General features: G+C 43.5%; 1 protein-coding gene across 1 annotated transcript in view; it reads right to left on the bottom strand.

Annotated features, from left to right (window-relative positions):
• Positions 1 to 557: 557 nt before the first annotated feature.
• The window catches only part of LOC123990191 (cadherin-10-like), a 60,612-nt gene continuing 41,289 nt past the window's right edge, over positions 558 to 19,880 (bottom strand). The window contains exons 8-12 of the mRNA XM_046290763.1: positions 11,869 to 12,005; positions 4,979 to 5,100; positions 4,776 to 4,884; positions 4,328 to 4,576; positions 558 to 1,653 (exon numbers count right to left, since the gene is read on the bottom strand). Coding sequence (XP_046146719.1) covers positions 1,160 to 1,653; positions 4,328 to 4,576; positions 4,776 to 4,884; positions 4,979 to 5,100; positions 11,869 to 12,005 — 1,111 coding nt within the window. The 3' untranslated portion in view covers positions 558 to 1,159. The remainder of the gene's footprint in view (positions 1,654 to 4,327; positions 4,577 to 4,775; positions 4,885 to 4,978; positions 5,101 to 11,868; positions 12,006 to 19,880) is intronic.

The raw sequence follows: 19,880 nt of genomic DNA, 5'->3' as shown, positions 1-19,880 counted from the left end.
TATTCTCTATATACATTAGTACCCTACATTTGACCTAGGCCCATAGGGCTCTGGTAAAAAGTAGTGCACTAGGTAGGGAATATTGTGCCATTTTGGGTCAAAAGCACTGGCTGTATTAGTTTTCATTCCACTCGTCTCAAAATATGCATGCAGATACATTATCCATAATTGGGCAAAGAAATTAAATAATTTTTTTTTTTTTTGTCCACAAAGAGAAAGTCGAGAGTTATTGATCATACAGTATATGTAAAGTGGAACCTCCCTAGCAATACACATATTGCTACTATATTACTGCCATCTGATTTACATTGCACCATAGTGGCTAACAATAAATTGAGGTGGTGGTTGTAGCTCATGCCTAGTTTCCCATACTTCAGATGTGAAAACGTTATATTTACAATGTGTTTTGTCTGCTGAATATTGTGGAACTTCGAAATTATCAAATCCCACTGATATGATGTATCAACTTGTGTTTTATAGAGGCCAAGGCGTTAACTGTGTGATTCATAAAATACTACTAATAAAACTTGAAACTCTATGAAAAATGTATGAAAATGTGAAGCTTCTTAATTTTTTTTATTAAGAAAAGAAGTATAAAAATATAAATATAAAACAATATGACTTGGCATTCAAACAACATGAATTCAGTGTGTGACAGTTACCCTACAACGTACACGTCCTTATTACATCATACACCTACAGTATATGATGAAATGGATCCACAGAATAAACCTAACCAACCATTAACATGAACATTGCTTGCCAAACAAAGATGGCGAATAGGATATAGTATGTCCATCATGGAAAAGCAGTTCATACATGTATCTATTTCAAATTTACTTTGCAGGAAATGCATGTTTTTTCTCCAATAAACATTGATAGTATACAAGACTACTATCTCACTCCTCAGTTACAAAACACATTGTCCATACCATTGTTCACAACATTTCTTAAAATTCAAAGGCATCTTTACTGATTATAACCAAAAACAGTAAAACCGTGAGGAATATCACCACCAGTAGTGAGTTTAATGTTTAATTCATGAATTCTACTTGACCAGCCATATGAATCAATGGATCGGTTGCAGGATAGTGTGTGAGAGAGATTATCAATACATGTCATTGATGATGGGCTCCGGTAGTACAGCCCTAACTGTAATCTAGGTTTCTCTCTCCGTGTCCTTCCCTATATACATATCCGCTAGTTTTTTGAACGCCGGTCCCCAGTTGCTTAGGTAATCATACTCCTGGTCCCCCTCCGTAGCTCCAGACTCCAGGGAGCTGAGGGACTCGGCTAGCGAGCCGCTCCCCTCGTAGGCGTAGGTGGCAAGGGAGTCATACGGGGGCGCGGTGGGGTCCGAGTCGTTCTCATGGAGCCTCCCGTGAATGAAGTCTCTGACGTCGGCGTTATCCTTTATAGGTGATGTCCTCCCGAAGGGAAACAGCATCTCTGGGATGATGTCCCTGCGCAGCTTCTTAGCGTCCATCACCTCTGGATTGCGCAGTGTGCCAATATCAAAGGCCTGGGTGTCCTCCTCTCCGCCCCCCTCATCGTTGTAGCTGACAACATTGTCTCTCACATCCTCTTTGGAGATGATCAGAGGCTCCTTCTTCCTCTGCTGCCTCCTCAGGGCAGCGAACAGCACCACGATCACTACACACACAGGCAGACAGATAGAGAGATTAAAACTTGAGTATGAGATGGGAGAGAAGAAGAGTGTGCTCCGTCATTCATTAAGTAAACTCAGGAATACACACCGGAGAGAAAGACATTTGCTATCAGTGATAAATACGCTGCACTGCCTTGGGCACTCACCTCCTTTTATTAAAGATTGAGCAGAACAAGCTTTTCTTTCGCTTTTCCCCTTTACATCAAATTCACTGTAGAAAATCTGTAGCACTTGAATTAGCCCTTTGTTTTTCTCATTCTCAAGACAGACTACCCTTACTCACATAATTAAATGCATCTTATTCTATTTTTATTCCTGAGCAGGACTTTAAATCCAAATTTACCAGCTGAAGGAGGAATTTGCATCCAGTGGCACTATGAGAGCATTGGATTTATGTTGTTGCTCATTATTTTCATGAAAAAAGGAGTAAATCGAGAGGAAAAACAATTCTCTTACAATGGGGCCTCCTCCTCATTCCCCTCCTCCTCCTCTTTCCCACCCCTCAGCAGGTGCTGTAGTACTCTACCTGCCTCCCACCCAGGTGTTAATTACAAAGGTCTCTGAAGGAGTGGCTCTTTAGAGGCACAGTTACCAGGCCTTTCTGACTGATACCCCAGTGTTGGGTGGCATGGAGGGGTGTGGTGCAGTGTGGAGGAGGAGCGCAAACTGTTCCAGCTCAGCGCCTACTGTCTGCCTGCCTGTCAGAGTCGTAGTGGAGGTGAATTAGACAGCCTGTCAGGGGGTTCAAGTGAGAAAACCATCGGATAATGAGCAGATGTCATGATATTTCACTCAAGAGGCAAACATGGGGTTCAACCTTCAGCACTTCCAATCTGAGTGAGCCAGAAGCCAGAGCTACAGTAGAGCTCTCTCCAGTGTCAGACAGACAAGTGAAGGGGGACTGTGAGAAGGAACAAGCACAGCATGCAGTGGAAGAAATGTCAATAGTTAATTTGCTAGCGAGGGATCAGTGGCTAGGCAAGGATGTGAGCAAGATTCAAGTTGGGTGGAGATCATGGAACAGGAAGAGAAAGGAAGAGAGCACAGATGAACAGGTGAACACATCAACAGATGAGCTGGGTCTCTGCATTATTGAGTGAGGAGGAGGAATAGCACACACACACTCATTTATGCAATAAAACATGAGAACCTGTGCATTACCATGAATAACACTGGGCTAAGGGCTGTTCTTAGCCATAACGCAAAGCAGAGTACACAAACAAAACTCAGTGGATTGGTATTTATGTTGCTATTAAGTCACTCATGACCTTTAATTGGATAATTGAATATTTCAACATCCTTAATAGGCTCATGGATTATGCCGTTTAGATGGCACTGGGGTTATGCTTGGCCAAGTGCAATACCAGGTTCAAAGTCATCTTTTTGCCCATTACTTATTGATATCCCCTTGAACATAAGCACTACATATCTTTTGCTTTTTGCCGGGGAAAAAGACATGCACACTTTCTGTTTTGCACTTTGTGCTTTTACGTACTGCATTAGCTCACAAAGGAGGCTGAAGTGGTGCTTTAGGATGCCAGAAAATAGGATGTGACCTACTTTAGCAGGGAAAAACACAAATACCTTTTTGTCAAGTGGATATAACCAATAATAAAAGCTTTCATCCTGCTGCGCCATTTTCATGAGGAAACACACTATTTACACATGCAGCCGGCAAAGTAATGTCTCAGTGAGTGGCCCTACTTTAAACTTTCTTTAGTTGAAGAAGTTTGATGATGAAAGGAATAACACAAAAGAATAGCACAGAAGTAGCACAGAAGTAGCACAGAGGATTTAAGTGCTGTCGAAGAACTCACAGCAGAGAAAAAGAAGGAGCTAGCCAGTGCCTACCGGGTGCAAATGAAGTCCTTTCTCACTCCGTAGGGTGTTATCACATTATATTCCAGGATATTTGTGGCTACAGACCAGTTCGTTACATGTGCAGTGTAGTTTATTGTGGTAGAGTCCAACACAGCCTAGAATAATTGCTTTAGCTTTGTAATAAGTGACTTGGATTGCTGTGTGCTACTGTACAGTACTGTATGTTCAGAATTAAGAATAGTACTTAAGTTCTCTGACTCAGTTTGAGTTGGGCGTCTCCCAAATGGCACCATATTCCTATATTGTGCACTACATATGACCAAAGCCTTACGGGCTCAACACAGTGTGACGACCCTCCCACTCTGTGTGCCGAATTCTTTCTCTTTGCTCTTATTTTCCCTAATAGGATGTCGGTGGGTGGAGCTGGGAGGGTTGTCAGCGAAATGGGACACTACCTGGTCCCGGGTGTGTCCCGGGGATAAATACACCTTTCTCCCCGTAGATTGTGTGGGAGAGTCTCCTCAAACACACGGGTGTTTTTTGTTGTGGCATTTTTGGGTGGCGTTTCTTGCGTGTGTGAACACCCCTCAATACCCCTCATTATCACAATCTTTGAACACATCCACTCACTTACACTATTGACTACTGACTACACACACACACCATTGTTATTTGGATATAGTTTACTTTGTTTAATAAATACGTTTGTTATTTCTTTATTTCTGCGTTGTCTCTCTCTTTGTTACTGGCTACGAGCTGGTTCGTAACAACAGGGAATAGGGTGTAGTTTGTTACGCAACGGTTGACTTTACCAGTGTGATTGATAGTGATACTTACTCAAGAGGATGATGACACAGAGCAGGATAGCCACCAGAGCTCCAGTGCTCAGCCCGGCAGACAGCAGAGCCTCTGTGTTGCAGGATTGCACGTTCCCCCGGCTGTCGCAGGCACACACGTTCACAGTCAAAGTGCTGGTGCTGCTCTGGATAGGGTAGTCATTGTCTGAGATCACCACGGGCAGTAGGTATGTATTCATCTCACGCTGGCTAAATCCTCCCCTTCGAGTGATGATCCTGGCTGTGTTATCTAAGGGGTGGATGGTAGAGGGGAGGAAAATGGGATATGAGAAATGTAAGGTTGTTTCTAATGTTTAGAACAAATGTTCCCAGTAATGATTGTGACATTGCAGCTCCGTAGGTTACAAAAAAGTAAAATTGTCAATACAACTCACACAACTAAGACCAGATAATGGCCAGATAAAAAGCACAAGGCTAACATTAGCTACCTTCATTGTCAATGATGGTGAAATTTGGATTGGAGAAGCTCATACTGAAGACAAACTTATGTCCAACAAGGGGCTCATCCGTGTCAACTGCACTTATTGTCTGAATCAGCTGTGGATAGTGAAACAAAAAGGAATGGGAAAACATGTTTCTTCAGGCTTTTCTTCACCATTTGTAGTATTATGATGTCATACATCTACTGTACCTGTCCAGATTTGACATTTTCACAGACAAATGTCTCGTAATACATGGCAAATTCAGGTGCATTGTCGTTTACGTCCAGGACCCGTATGAACACTGGGACTCGAGTGGTTTGGCGAGGGTTACCTAAACAAGAAGTTTGAAAATGTGTTAGTTGGCCCATAGAGTAGACCCCCTCAAATTCATATCTGGACCTCAAAGCAAGTTACAATGCTTTTAAAAAAATGATTCCCCTCTAATCAGGGACTGATTTAGACCAGTGACACCAGGTGGGTGCAATTCATTATCAGGTAGAACAGAAAAACAGCAGTAGTCCGGAGCTCGTACAGTAAAATTGAAATATCCCTGAAGTTAACATTAGCCTAGTTAACAAAAAAAGAACGTACAGGAAAGTATTCCGACACCTTCACTTTCTTCACATTTTGTTACGTTTCATCCTTATTCTCAAAAAGGGTAAACTTGTTTTGTCCCCTCATCAATCTACACATAATACCCCATAATAACAAAGCAAAAATTTGTTTTTAGAAATGTTAGCAAATGTATATATATATAAAAAACACATTGACATAGGTATATAGAGCCTTCACTCAGTACTATGTTGAATTTTGGCAGTGATTACAGCTTTGAGTCTTCTTGGGTGTGATGCTACAAGCTTTGCACACCTGTACTTTGGGAGTTTCTCCCATTCTTCTCTGCAGATCCTCTCAAGCTCTGTCAGGTTGGATGGGGAGTGTCGCTGCACAGCTATTTTCATGTGCTTCCAGAAATGTTTGATCGGGTTCAAGTCCGGGCTCTGGCTGGGACACTCAAGGACATTCAGAGACCTGTCCTGAAGCTACTCCTGCGTTTTCTTGGCTGTGTGCTTAGGGTCGTTGTCCTCTTGGAAGGTGAACCTTCGCCCCAGTCTGAGGTCCTGGAGCATGTTTTGATCAAGGATCTCTCAGTACTTTTCTCTGTTCATCTTTCCCTCGATCCTGACTAGTCTCCCAGTCCCTGCCATGGAAGAACATCCCCACAGCATGATGCTGCCACCACCATGCTTCACCGTAGGGATGGTAATGTCCAGATGATGAGTGGTGCGTGGTCTCCTCCAGACGTGATGCTTGGCATTTAGGCCAAAGAGTTGAATCTGTGTTTCATCAGAACAGAACATTTTGTTTCTCATGGTCTGAGAGTCCTTTTGTTGCCTTTTGGCAAACTCCAAGTAGACTATTGTGCCTTTTACTGAGGAGTGGCTTCAGTCTGGCCACTCTTCCACAAAGGCCTGATTTGTTGGAGTGCTGCAGAGATGATTGCCCTTTTGGAAGGTTCCCCCATCTCCACAGAGGAACTCTGGAGCTCTGTCAGAATGACCATCGGGTACTTGTTCACCTCCCTGATCAGTGCCCTTCTCCCCCAATTGCTCAATCAATTTGTAGAAACATCTCACAGATGACCAATGGGAAAAGAATGGACCAGAGCTCAATTTCGAGTCTCATAGCAAAGGGTCTCAATACTTCTGTGTTTTATTGTAAATACATTTGCCCACAAAAATTAAAACCTGTTTTTGTTTTGTCATTATGGCGTATTGTGTGTAGATTGAAGAGTATTTTTAGTTTTTTTTGCAGTAGTATTGGAAAGATTCACATTGTTGCAGACTGATTATCCTACACAATTGCCTGAAACATTAATTCAGATATTAAGTTGTAGTTGCATGTTTATTTTAATTATCTCCTAATACTCCTAACGAGGCTCCCATTGGACAACTGGTTCTGATGAGCAGCCCTTTGAGCCAACTGAAACTGTGGGCATTGCCTGTGTGGACCTATGAGGCTGGAACAGGAGTTGTCCATCCTGGTTGTGACCACATATATGCAGATGTAGAAAGACTGCAGCAGAACACTGTGTATATCAACCAAACCGATGCCAGGTTGACGAAGCCATGAAGTGTAGCAGCACTGATACATCTCAGGCCAGTGGGCTGCTGCCCTCTACCCAGGAAGATTTTAAGTAGACTTAGTCTATTTTATGTAGTGGAAGATACACCAATTATAGTGCCGGCTACAGTTCCACATTGGACTGCAGGGCTTGGTTGGTTGGCTATAGTGCTAATATTTTTATTTTTTTATTTTATTTTATTTTTTTATTTCACCTTTATTTAACCAGGTAGGCTAGTTGAGAACAAGTTCTCATTTGCAACTGCGACCTGGCCAAGATAAAGCATAGCAGTGTGAACAGACAACACAGAGTTACACATGGAATAAACAATTAACAAGTCAATAACACAGTAGAAAAAAATGGGCAGTCTATATACCTTGTGTGCAAAAGGCATGAGGAGGTAGGCGAATAATACAATTTTGCAGATTAACACTGGAGTGATAAATGATCAGATGGTCATGTACAGGTAGAGATATTGGTGTGCAAAAGAGCAGGAAAATAAATAAATAAAAACAGTATAAAAACAGTATGGGAATGAGGTAGGTGAAAATGGGTGGGCTATTTTCCTATAGACTATGTACAGCTGTAGCGATCGGTTAGCTGCTCGGATAGCTGATGTTTGAAGTTGGTGAGGGAGATAAAAGTCTCCAACTTCAGCGATTTTTGCAATTCGTTCCAGTCACAGGCAGCAGAGTACTGGAACGAAAGGCGGCCAAATGATGTGTTGGCTTTAGGGATGATCAGTGAGATACACCTGCTGGAGCGCGTGCTACGGATGGGTGTTGCCATCGTGACCAGTGAACTGAGATAAGGCGGAGCTTTACCTAGCATGGACTTGTAGATGACCTGGAGCCAGTGGTATTAGCTAAGTTATGTTATGTGGTAATTTAGCGTTATTTGCACATTTCACCATTTTTTTCACCATTTTTACTTCAATATTGCATAGGTTCCCTTTGTTGTTTTTATTTTATAAAGTTAAAACTCTTGATAATTTTGCACATTCTTGCTGGAGCGCACAAATCTGTGGGACAAGGGGCTGGCCAGGTGGCCCTCAGCTGCCTGACATTTGGCAATAGTTGGCAGGATTGGGTTTTTAGAAGCAGTGTTCAGTTACTCAAATGACAGGTTTTAGGAAAACAAATATTATGATGCCATTTTACCACAGGGCATGCTGGGTGCCTAAGTGTAAAGGTCCTAATGGTGATTTCCATTATGGCTAATGGAAAGAGAATATTAAGGGGCTGTTAGGCGTTAAAGGAAAAAAAATACAAAGTTTATCCAAGTAGGGGCTTTAAATGGGCAAAGCTAAGCAACAGGTCAGCGTGATCTCAGAGGAGTGCAACAGAGCCACTAAGGTATTTGCCTATTTAGATTGCCTGTATGGCAAACAGGTTTCTATACCCCTGTTGAGGTAACATTTACATAGTAGCAAATCATGTTTCTCTCAAATGTTGTGCATATATTTGTTTACATCCCTGTTAGTGGACATTTCTCCTTTGCCAAGATAATCCATCGACCTGACAGGTGTGGCTTATCAAGAAGCTGGTTAAACAGTATGATCATTACACAGGTGTACCTTTTGCTGGGGACAATAAAAGGCCACTCTACAATGTGCAGTTTTGTCACACAATGCCACAGTTTTGAGGGAGCGTGCAATTGGCATGCTGACTGCAGGGCTGTCGACCAGAGCTGATGACAGAGAATTGAATGTTCATCTCTTTACCATACTTCACAGGGGAGCCATTTGAACGCAAACTTTATTTTTATCAAAATGTGTTTTTGGGCAGAAATGCCCTCTAGAACATGTGAACTTGTGAACGTGTATAACATCTGTAAATACAAATCAAATTGTTAAATTACGAGCCTAGTTGGTTTAGCCACAGAAAGAGTCAGCAACTTTCCTGCTAGCCATGATTGGCTGAGATAATGAAGGGCTAGACATGCCGAGAGATGAATTTGGATTGGTCTGCCATATAGCACACTTCCGTCTATTTGAGCTGATCAGTAAGTCTAGGTAATCCTGTCTAATGTGGCTTTTTATATAATGTATTGTGTAGTAAAACTGCATAAACCTAATGTCAAGTTAAAGTTAGCTAGCTAATGTTAGCTGGCTGGCTCGTTGGCAAACGTTACGTGTGTGCTCTCCACTTTCTGGAGGACAGAGTTTTGAAGTCAGTAGAATTTGAGTATGTTAACTAAGGAGATGGAGAAAACACCTGTCTCCGGATTACATTTTCAAACTAAGGGCCACCATGGCATCTGACAGGAGACGCCTCCATCCATAATATGTATGGGTAAAATAATCTAGCTACTTACATTTGCAGATATTGCAAGTTTATCATTTTGACATAGTCTTTTCATTTCCCGTTAAAGTGTACAGCTAGCTAACGTTAGCTGGCTGGCTCGCTAGCTAATGGTACATGTATGTTCTGGTAATTTGTATCTCAGAGCCACTAGTTATAGCCAAATGTTAGCTAGCTTGAACCTGGTTGGTTAGCTACCTGCAGATGCATGCAGGGTAGTAATGTCATGAGTTGGGATCATGGTTCATTTAATTATGTTTACTATGGGCACGCAATTACTCCAGCGGGGGCAGTAGACAGCCCTATCCCCAAGAGGTTTTAAATACGTCCGGTGTCAGTAAACGTTGGGAAAAAAGCGTAATTCAGTTGTTGCCAGCAGCACAGTTACAGTCACCAATGCTCTGGATAACATGAAAACAGCCTAAGCAGATCTGCTGGGGCGAGTAAAATGGTCAGTGTTATCTCATTGTGCCTGGAAGTAGCTAGCAAACTAGCCAATGTTCGCCAGTTAACAACGGCAGGTCAGAACCCAAGCTAAGTCTGAACGCTCCAAGAGAAAAGTGCTCTGAATTTATGAGTGGCCAATCTGACAGCACAGTTGCAGTCACCAAAACTCTGGATTTTATTTATCCATTATTTTACCAGGTAAATTGACTGAGAACACATTCTCATTTGCAGCAACGACCTGGGGAATAGTTACAGGGGAGAGGAGGGGGGTGAATGAGCCAATTGTAAACTGGGGATTATTAGGTGACCGTGATGGTTTGATGGCCAGATTGGGAATTTATACCAGGGTTAACACCCCTACTCTTACAATAAGTGCCATGGGAGCTTTAATGACCGCAGAGAGTCAGGACACCCGTTTAACGTCCCATCCGAAAGACAGCACCCTACACAGGGCAGTGTCCTCCATCACAGGCCTGGGGCATTGGCATATTTTTAGACCAGAGAAAAGAGTGCCTCCTACTGGCCCTCCAACACCACTTCCAGCAGTATCTGGTGTCCCATCCAGGGACTGACCAGGACCAACCCTGCATAGCTTCAGAAGCAAGCCAGCATTGGTATGCAGGGTGGTATGCTGATGGATTACATAACAGCCTAACCAGCTCTCTTAGGGCGAGTAATGTTCAGTGAGCTGTTCTCTCATTTGTGTCTGGATGTAGCTAGCAGCTTGACTGCTGTTCTTAGTAAAGAACTCTCAGATCAACCCTTAAAGAGATGCTGAAGGTTACAAGTTCATCAACTATTAAAGCAAAATTACTTTCCCGTTGTTCCTCAACTGTAGTGTGTTATATACCATTTTGTAGCTCTGAGTCTCTACTTTTATCCAATGTAAAAACATCATTTCAAGGATGTGTTGTCTGTAGCCTGTAGAAAGACAGAGTAGATGCCAGGGCCCCTCTTAAACCCCATTCCAGTGTCCTTCCCCCTGGAAGTGATTGCCCTAGACTTCCCTTCCCTCAGTATGCCCCTAGTTACTTATCAAAACATATTGGTCATGATTGACATGATTACCTGATATACATGGGCTGTCCCTACTCGTGATCAGACAGCATAGCATGATATGAGCACACATTTTTGTCAGCTTTGATGCCAGCCATCCTGAAGCATCAAGTCTGTGAAATGTAGGACATTTCTAAGAGTAGTACGACCAAATATAATCCAGCAGGGAATGACAGGGTAGAGCGAATAAACAAAACATTGTTGCTCACTTTGGAGGCAGAGAAGCGGAGTAGGTGGCCAGAGCACATCCCAAGCTATTGCAAGTCCCAGGGTATTCATGTTTGGTTGCCACTTAAGACTCACAGTAGCTGTTGGGTTAGGCGTAGATCCCACAACCCCAATGGGTGGGTTAGGGACTGTCACCAAAGGCTGACCTTTTGATTATGACTTAGTCAAAAAGAAAATGGGGGACCCAGTGAACACTGAACTTTCTTATGAGAATCCCATCGGACAATTGGGTCTGATAAGTGGCTCTTTGATGTGGACCTATTGGGTTGGGACAGGGGTTGTCCATCCTGGTTGTGACCGTATATATGCAGATGTGGAACGACTGGAGTGGAAAGCCTTGGATATCACTCGGAGCCGACGCCAGATTGACCAAGCCAGCCACCCTGAAGGCTGAAGTGTAGCAGCACTTGTGTATGAAGGCAAACTACACACTTCCTGGTCCGATCGGTTGGAGCCAGCTACCCAGGAAAATTGTAAGTAGACTTTGTCAATTCTATGTAGTGGAAGATGAACCGATTATAGTGCCGGCTATGGGTCCTTGCAGGATTGGCTGCTGGGCTCGGTTGGTTAGCTATAGTGTGTTGATTTAGTGTTATTTGCACATTGCACCGTTTTTACTTGAATATTACACAGATACCCTTGTTTAAAAAAAAAAAATCTTGATTTTATACATTTAAAACTTTTGCCAACTTTGCACACTCGTGCCGGGGTGCACATATCTGTGGGACAAGGCACTGGCCAGTTTTCTCTGTGTTTTAGAGCACGCAATTGCTACTGGGCTGCGGATGTCTTGTTGTCTTATCCTAATTTATCCGAGTTCCTTGGGCTTATAACCACACCTTGTTGGCGTAGTTCGGCCACATTACATTTAGACCTCGGCTGCCTGACACATGCATAGATATTTTTTGCAAAAGAAGGTAAAGAAAAGGGATTATAATCTTACTTATTTCAGTTGCAACAACAGAGATGTTATGCCATTTGGACATCTCCCTGTCGAGGGCTTTCAGTGTTGTAATGGTGCCATTTACAGAATCAATGTTGAATAATCTCTCCAGATCGGTATGGCGGTCAATGGAGTATCTGCAGAGGAATACAAATACATCATTTTGATTGTGTAAAAATATCAATATTTTTTTATATACGCATAATTTACACATGAATCAAATTAAAGAATCTGGACATTATTTATTTCCCCATACATTACGCTATTTGCACAAGGCTGTCCCTGTTTCTTGTGATCCATTACATGAGAGAATAACAACACCCGACTCTATGAGAAAATACATTACAAATCACACATTTTTGGTCCCCACAGTACATATCTGTCATGCAGGTGAAAGAGGACCCAAAAGCGACTTAACAGAAACAGAGTTTATTTAAGTCCAAACAGGGAATAACAGAAATCCTCTAGTCTGTAGAGGGGAATAACTGGAGAAGTGGCCACAGACTGCAGGTCGCTTCGGGTAGGCGCAGGCCGTAGTTGACAGAGACACCTGCTCACACGCAGCATCTGATGAAGGCAAAAAACACGACAGGACAGGGCGATACACAATCACAGCAAAAACACGACAGGACAGGGCGAAACGCAATCACAGCATGGTGAATACTAAACAAGGAACCGACGGGACAGGAACGGAACACAAAGGAATAAATAGGGACTCTAATCAGGGGAAAGGATCGGGAACAGGTGTGGGAAGACTAAATGATGATTAGGGGAATAGGAACAGCTGGGAGCAGGAACGGAACGATAGAGAGAAGAGAGAGCGAGAGAGTGAGAGGGGGAGGGGGAGAGAGAGGGATAGAAAGAGGGAAAGAACCAATAAGACCAGCAGAGGGAAACGAACAGAATGGGGAGCACAGGGACAAGACATGATAATAAATGACAAACATGACAGTACCCCCACTCACCGAGCGCCTCCTGGCGCACTCGAGGAGGAATCCTGGCGGCAACGGAGGAAATCATCGATGAGTGAACGGTCCAGCACGTCCCGAGACGGAACCCAACTCCTCTCCTCAGGACCGTAACCCTCCCAATCCACTAAGTATTGGTGACCCCGTCCCCGAGAACGCATGTCCATGATCTTATGTACCTTGTAAATAGGTGCGCTCTCGACAAGGACGGGAGGGGGAGGGAAGACGAACGGGGTGCGAAGAAAGGGCTTAACACAGGAGACATGGAAGACAGGATGGACGCGACCGAAGAAGCAGTATTGAGACCTGGGAGACACGGAACGGACCAATGAACCGGTCAACTTACGAGAAGCTGTCGTAAGAGGAAGGTTGCGAGTGGAAAGCCACACTCTCTGGCCGCAACAATACCTTGGACTCTTAATCCTGCGTTATTGGCGGCTCTCACAGTCTTCCCCGCAGACAAAGGCAGACCGGTAGTGAAGCCTGATGTGAGACCATGGTCGAGAAGGAATGGGGAGCGGTCTGAGACGACCGGCAGGAGGAGAGTTACCCGACTTAGTCTGCGCGCAGTCCGAACAAGCAGCCACGAAACGGCGCGTGTCACGCTCCTGAGTCGGCCACCAAAAGCGCTGGCGAATAGACGCAAGAGTGCCTCGAACACCGGGATGACCAGCTAACTTTGAGCCCACTGAAGAACAGCCAGACTGGAAACAGGAACGAAAAGGAGGTTACTAGGACACACTCGTGTGCGTGAGTGCTTGCTTAACCTGTCTTTCAATTCCCCAGACTGTTAACCCGACAACACGCCCATAAGGAAGAATCCCTCGGGATCAGTAGAAGACAGAAGAACTAAACAGACGGGATAAGGCATCAGGCTTGGTGTTCTTGCTACCCGGACGGTTCACAAACTCGAAACGAGCGAAAAACAACGCCCAACGAGCTCGGGCATTAAGTCGTTTGGCAGAACGGATGTACTCAAGGTTCTTATGGTCTGTCCAAACGACAAAAGGAACGGTCGCCCCCTCCAACCACTGTCGCCATTCGCCTAGGGCTAAGCGGATGGCGAGCAGTTCACGGTTACCCACATCATAGTTGCGCTCAGATGGCGACAGGCGATGAGAAAAATAAGCGCAAGGATGAACCTTATCGAGACTGGAAGCGCTGGGATAGAATGGCTCCCACGCCTATCTGAAGCCAACCTCGACAATGAATTGTCTAGTGACGTCAGGAGTAACGAGGATAGGAGCGGACGTAAAACGTTCTTTTAGAAGATCAAAAGCTTGGGCGGAACCGACCACTTAAAACACGTCTTGACAGAAGTAAGAGCTGTGAGAGGAGCAGCAACTTGACAAATTAGATATTTTTGCAAACCTAAAAGAACTCACTGACAGCGGACCTTGGAAAGGCCAATCACATGAAAAGAACACGGAATCCATCTGAATGCCTTGTTCAGCATGAAATCAACGGAACAGCTGGCGCAGAAAAGTAACGGAGGAGACATGAAAAGAGCACTTCTCAGCCTTTACGTAGGATAGAGAGACAATTCTAAAAGGCGCTGTAAAACGTGCTGAACATGAATCTCGAGTGACGGAGAAAAATCAGGATATCGTCAAGATAGACAAAAACAAAGATGTTCAGCATGTCTCTCAGAACATCATTAACTAATGCCTGAAAACAGCTGGCGCATTGGCGAGACCGAACTTATTTCAGTTGCAACAACAGAGGCATGGATTAGGATAGGATAGCCATTTGGAAATAGTCTCACTGTGGTTACCAGATACATCTTTGATACTGGGAAGATGACCTGGCAAACATGGGCGTAGGCTTGTCTAACGGTCTGAAAGGAATGTTATGTTTCGATGCTTCGTCCATGGCCCCAGAGTCAATCAAGGCACTGCATGTAGCACCCGAACCGGTCCAGAATGGACCGACATAGTAGTACAAGATCTTAGCCCTCCGCTTAGGACATGAATGTTGTAATGGTCTCAAAGCCATTTGACGAAGATCTACAGAATCAATGTTGAATAGTCTCTGTGCCAGATCGGTATGGGTGGGTTATTAACCCTAGGTCAATAACAGGTGAGGCGTATCTCTGCGAGCAGCGCCGGCTCGTTCCACTCACTAGAGGCAGCAAGAAATAGAATAATCCGTTATGGACCGTTCATTGGCATAAGGAAGCCAGGGCCCTAGAAGCCTCCCTACCAAAAACTGAACTGTCAGAGAATACAAATAGACATCATTTTGATTGTGTAAAAATATCTGATCGCTTCCATTTTTCTGTCATGCAGGTGAAAGAGGACGCGAATTTAACAGAAACAGAGTTTATTTAAGTCAAAAATCCTCTAGTCTGTAAAGGGGAATAACTGGAGACATGCAGGTATTTATTTCCCCACGCAGCATCTGATGAAGGCAAAAAACACGACAGGACAGGGCGATTCACAGCAAAAACACGACAGGACAGGGCGAAACGCAATCACAGCATTACTAAACAAGGAACCGACAACAGGAACGGAACACAAAGGAATAAATAGGGACTCTAATCAGGGAAAGGATCCAGGTGTGGGAAGACTAAATGATGATTAGGGGAATAGGAACAGCTGGGAGCAGGAACGAACTCTATGAGAGGGGAAAGAGAGGGATAGAAAGAGGGAAAGAACATTAAGACAAGAGGGAAACAACAGAATGGGGAGCCCAGGGACAAGACATGATAATAAATGACAAACATGACAATATCATTCCTCTCCTTCTGTTTCTTTTGTCAAGAAATTATGAATCCTTATATACTGCTGTCTCATTTATCACTGTCAACTTACATATTCCACTGACATTTCATAATTTGCAACACAATCCTCCCATGCTGCACAAGCAGAGACCGGGTTGTCTCCATGAGGGAGACAGACAGACAGATACACAGGCAGAAAAATACACAAACAGACAGGCACGATATGTGTGGAATGGCAGAACAGAGCAGTGTGAATTGATAGAGCAAATGAGGCTCTTTCAGTTTGACTTTGTGCCGCTACCGCACTGGGCTAGTTTACATAATTATGTGGATATAAACAGTGTCTGTATTCTCTTCACAGTGCCACAAACTTCCGCTGGGAAATCACCAGGAGGGACCCATGAATAATTTGCTTTTCTTCCAACCTCCCTTCCTCTCTCCCCACTCCACACTGACACTCGGATACACGGATGGATTAGATTTAGCCAAGCGAACCATATTTCCACCCCCCAAAAAAACGTATTAGAGGAAACTTTGAATTGTTGTTATAGACTTGTTACCACACCAATAATCATTTGTTTCTCTTGCTGTGTTTATTCTTACACCATATCCATCCATTAGGTCATAAAACAATCAAATGACCTCAAACGGCTTTATTCAGCAGCAGAACATCAAATCTACTGAAGAGCCCTTTTCCCAACAATGCAAAGTCAAAAAGTACAGAGAGTCAAAAATAAAAATAGTAACACAATAGATAACAATAACAAGGCTATATACAAGGAGTACGGGTACAGAATCGTTGTGCAGGGATATGAGTTAATATGTTCATGTAGGTGGGGGGAAAATAACTAGGCAATTATGATAGATAATACATAGAGTAGCAGCAGTGTATGTGAAGTGTGTGTGTGTGTGTCTGTGGGGAATCATTTTGATGTGTGTGTGTGTGTGTGTGTGTGTGTGTGTGTGTGTGTGTGTGTGTGTGTGTGTGTGTGTGTGTGTGTGTGTGTGTGTGTGTGTGTGTGTGTGTGTGTGTGTGTGTGTGTGTGTGTGTGTGTGTGTGTGTGTGTGTGTGTGTGTGTGTGTGTGTGTGTGTGTGTGTGTGTTTAAAAAATCAGCTTTATTTACCCGGGTAAGCTAGGTGAGAACAAGTTCTCATTTGCAACTGCGACCTGGCCAAGATAAAGCATAGCAGTTCGACACATACAACAACACAGAGTTACACATGGAATGAACAAAAGATACAGTCAATAATACAGGAGAAAAAAAAGTCTATATACAGTGAATGCAAATTAGGTCAAATAAGGGAGTTAAGGCAATAAATAGGCCATGGTGGCGAAGTAATTACAATATGGCAATTAAACACTGGAATGGTAGATGTGAAAAAGATGGATGTGCAAGTAGAGATACTGTGGTGCAAAAGGAGCAAAATAAATAAATACAGTATTGGGATGAGGTAGATAGATAGGCTGTATATAGATGGGCTCTGAACAGGTGCAGTGATCTGTGAGCTGCTCTGAAAGCTGGTTCTTAAAGCTAGCGAGGAGGTAGGAATCTCTAGCTTCAGTGATTTTTGCAGTTCGTTCCAGTCAGTGGCAGCAGAGAACTGGAAGGAAAGGCGTCCAAAGGAGGAATTGGCTTTGGGGGTGACCAGTGAGATATACCTGCTGGAGCGTATGCTACGAGTGGGTGGTGCTATCGTGACCAGAAAGCTGATATAGGGCGGGTATATCCTCAGAATTTTAGTATATGTGAATGTTTGGGTAGAATCCAGTGAGTGCATAGTCAGTGCAAGAGAGTGAATGCAAAAAAGGATGAAATCAAATTTTATTTGTCACATACGCCAAATACAATAGGTTTAGACCTTACTGTGAAATGCTTATTTACAAACCCTTAACCAACAATGCAGTTCAAGAAATAGAGTTAGGGAAATATTTACTAAATAAACTAAAGTATAAAGCTAAATAAAAAGTAAAAATAACGAAGTTATATAGAGGAGGTACCGGTACAGAGTCAATGTGTGAGGTTACAGGTTAGTCAATGTAATTTCTACATGTAGGTAGGGGTTAAGTGACTATGCACAGATAATGTCAATGTAAATAGTCCGGTTGACCATTTGATTATTTGTTCAGTAGTCTTATGGTTTGGGGGTAGAAGCTGTTAAGGAGCCTTTTGGACCTACACTTGGTGCTCCGGTACCACTTGTCGTGCGGTAGCAGAGAGAACAGTCTATGACTTGTGAAATTGGAGTCTTTGACAATTTTTTGAGCCTTCCTATGACACCGGCTAATATGTATGTCCTGGATGGCAGGAAGCTTGCCCTCAATGATGTACTGGGCCGTTCGCAATACCCTCTGTAGCGCCTTACGTTCAGGTGCCGAGCAGTTACCATACCAGGTGGTGATGCAATGGGCCAGGATGTTCTCAATGGTGCAGTTGTAGAACTTTTTGAGGATCTGGGGACACATGCCAAATCTTTTCAGTCTCCTGAGGGGGAAAAGGTGTTGTCGTGCTCTCTTCACAAGTGTCTTGGTGGGTTTGGACCATGATAGTTTGATGGTGATGTGGACACCAAGGAACTTGAAATTCTTGACCCGCTCCACTGCAACCCTGTCGATGTTAATGGGGACCTATTCAGCCCTCCTTTTCCTGTAGTCCACGATCCGCTCCTTTGTCTTGCTCACATTAAGGGAGAGGTTGTTGTCTTGGCACCACACTGCAGTGTGGGTGAACAGGAAGAACAGGAGGGGAATAAGCATGCACCCGTGAAGGGCTCCAGTGTTGATGATCAGCATGGCAGATGTGTTGTTGCCTATCCTTACCACCTGGGGTGGCCCGTCAGGAAGTCCAGGATCCAGTTGCAGAGGGAGGTGTTTAGTCCCAGGATCCTTAGCTTAGTGATAAGCTTTGTGGGCACTATGGTGTTAAATGCTGAGCTGTAGTCAATGAATAGGATTCTCAAATACAGTTGAAGTCGGAAGTTTACATTTTTTTTCCAAAAACTCCAAACATTTATTTTTAACAAACTGTAGTTTGGACAAGTCAGTTAGGACATCTACTTTGCATGACCCACGTCATTTTTCCAACAATTGTTTACAGACAGATTATTTCACTTATAATTCACTGTATCACAATTCCAGTGTGTCAGAAGTTGACTGTGCCTTTAAACAGCTTGGAAAATTCAAGAAAATGATATCATGGCTTTAGAAGATTCTGATAGGCTAGTTGGCATACTTTGAGTCAATTGGAGGTGTACCTGTCAATGTATTTCAATGTCTACCTTCAAACTCAGTGCCTCTTTGCTTGACATCATGGGAAAATCAAAATGAATCAGCCAAGACCTCAGAAAAACAATTGTAGACCTCAACAAGTCTGGTTCATACTTGGGAGCAATTTCCAAATGCCTGAAGGTACCACTTTCATATGTACAAACAATAATATGCAAGTATAAACACCATGGGACCACGCAGCCGTCATACCACTCAGGAAGGAGACGCATTCTGTCTCCTAGAGATGAATTACTTTGGTGAGAAAAGTGCAAATCAATCGCAGAACAACGGCAAAGGACGGCAAAGGACGGCAAAGGATGCTGGAGGAAAAAGGTACAAAAGTATCTATATATATATAGTATCTATATCCACAGTAAAACGAGAGTCCAATACTGACATAACCTGAAAGGCCACTCAGCAAGGAATAAGCCACTGCTCCAAAACCGCCATAAAAAAGTCAGACTACGGTTTGCAACTGCAGATGGGGACAAAGATCATACTTTTTGGAGAAATGTCCTCTGGTCAGATGAAACAAAAATATAACTGTTTGGCCATTGTAAAAATGGTTATGTTTGGAGGAAAAAGGGGGAGGCTTGCAAGCCAAAGAACACCATCCCGACTGTGAAGCACGTGGGTGTCAGCATCATGTTGTGTGTGTGCTTTGCTGCAGGAGGCACTGGTGCACTTCACAAAATAGATGGCATCATGAGGTAGGAAAATTATGTGGATATATTGAAGCAACATCTCAAGACATCACAAAGACCCATTTGGTCACAAATGGGTCTTCCAAATGGACAATGATCACAAGCATACTTCCAAAGTTGTGGGAAAATGGCTTAAGGACAACAAAGTCAAGGTATTGGAGTGGCCATCACAAAGCCCTGACCTCAATCATATAGAAAATGTGTGGGTAGAACTGTAAAAGCGTGTGTGAGCAAGGAGGCCTACAAACCTGACTCAGTTCACCCAACTTATTGTGGGAAGCTTGTGGAAGGCTACCCATAATGTTTGACCTAAGTTAAACAATTTAAATGCAATGCTATCAAATACTAATTG

Source organism: Oncorhynchus gorbuscha, linkage group LG12, assembly GCF_021184085.1.
Source record: "Oncorhynchus gorbuscha isolate QuinsamMale2020 ecotype Even-year linkage group LG12, OgorEven_v1.0, whole genome shotgun sequence".
Taxonomy (NCBI): domain Eukaryota; kingdom Metazoa; phylum Chordata; class Actinopteri; order Salmoniformes; family Salmonidae; genus Oncorhynchus; species Oncorhynchus gorbuscha.
The sequence above is the reverse complement of the archived record's forward strand: the minus strand, read 5'-3'. Positions and strand labels throughout refer to the sequence as shown.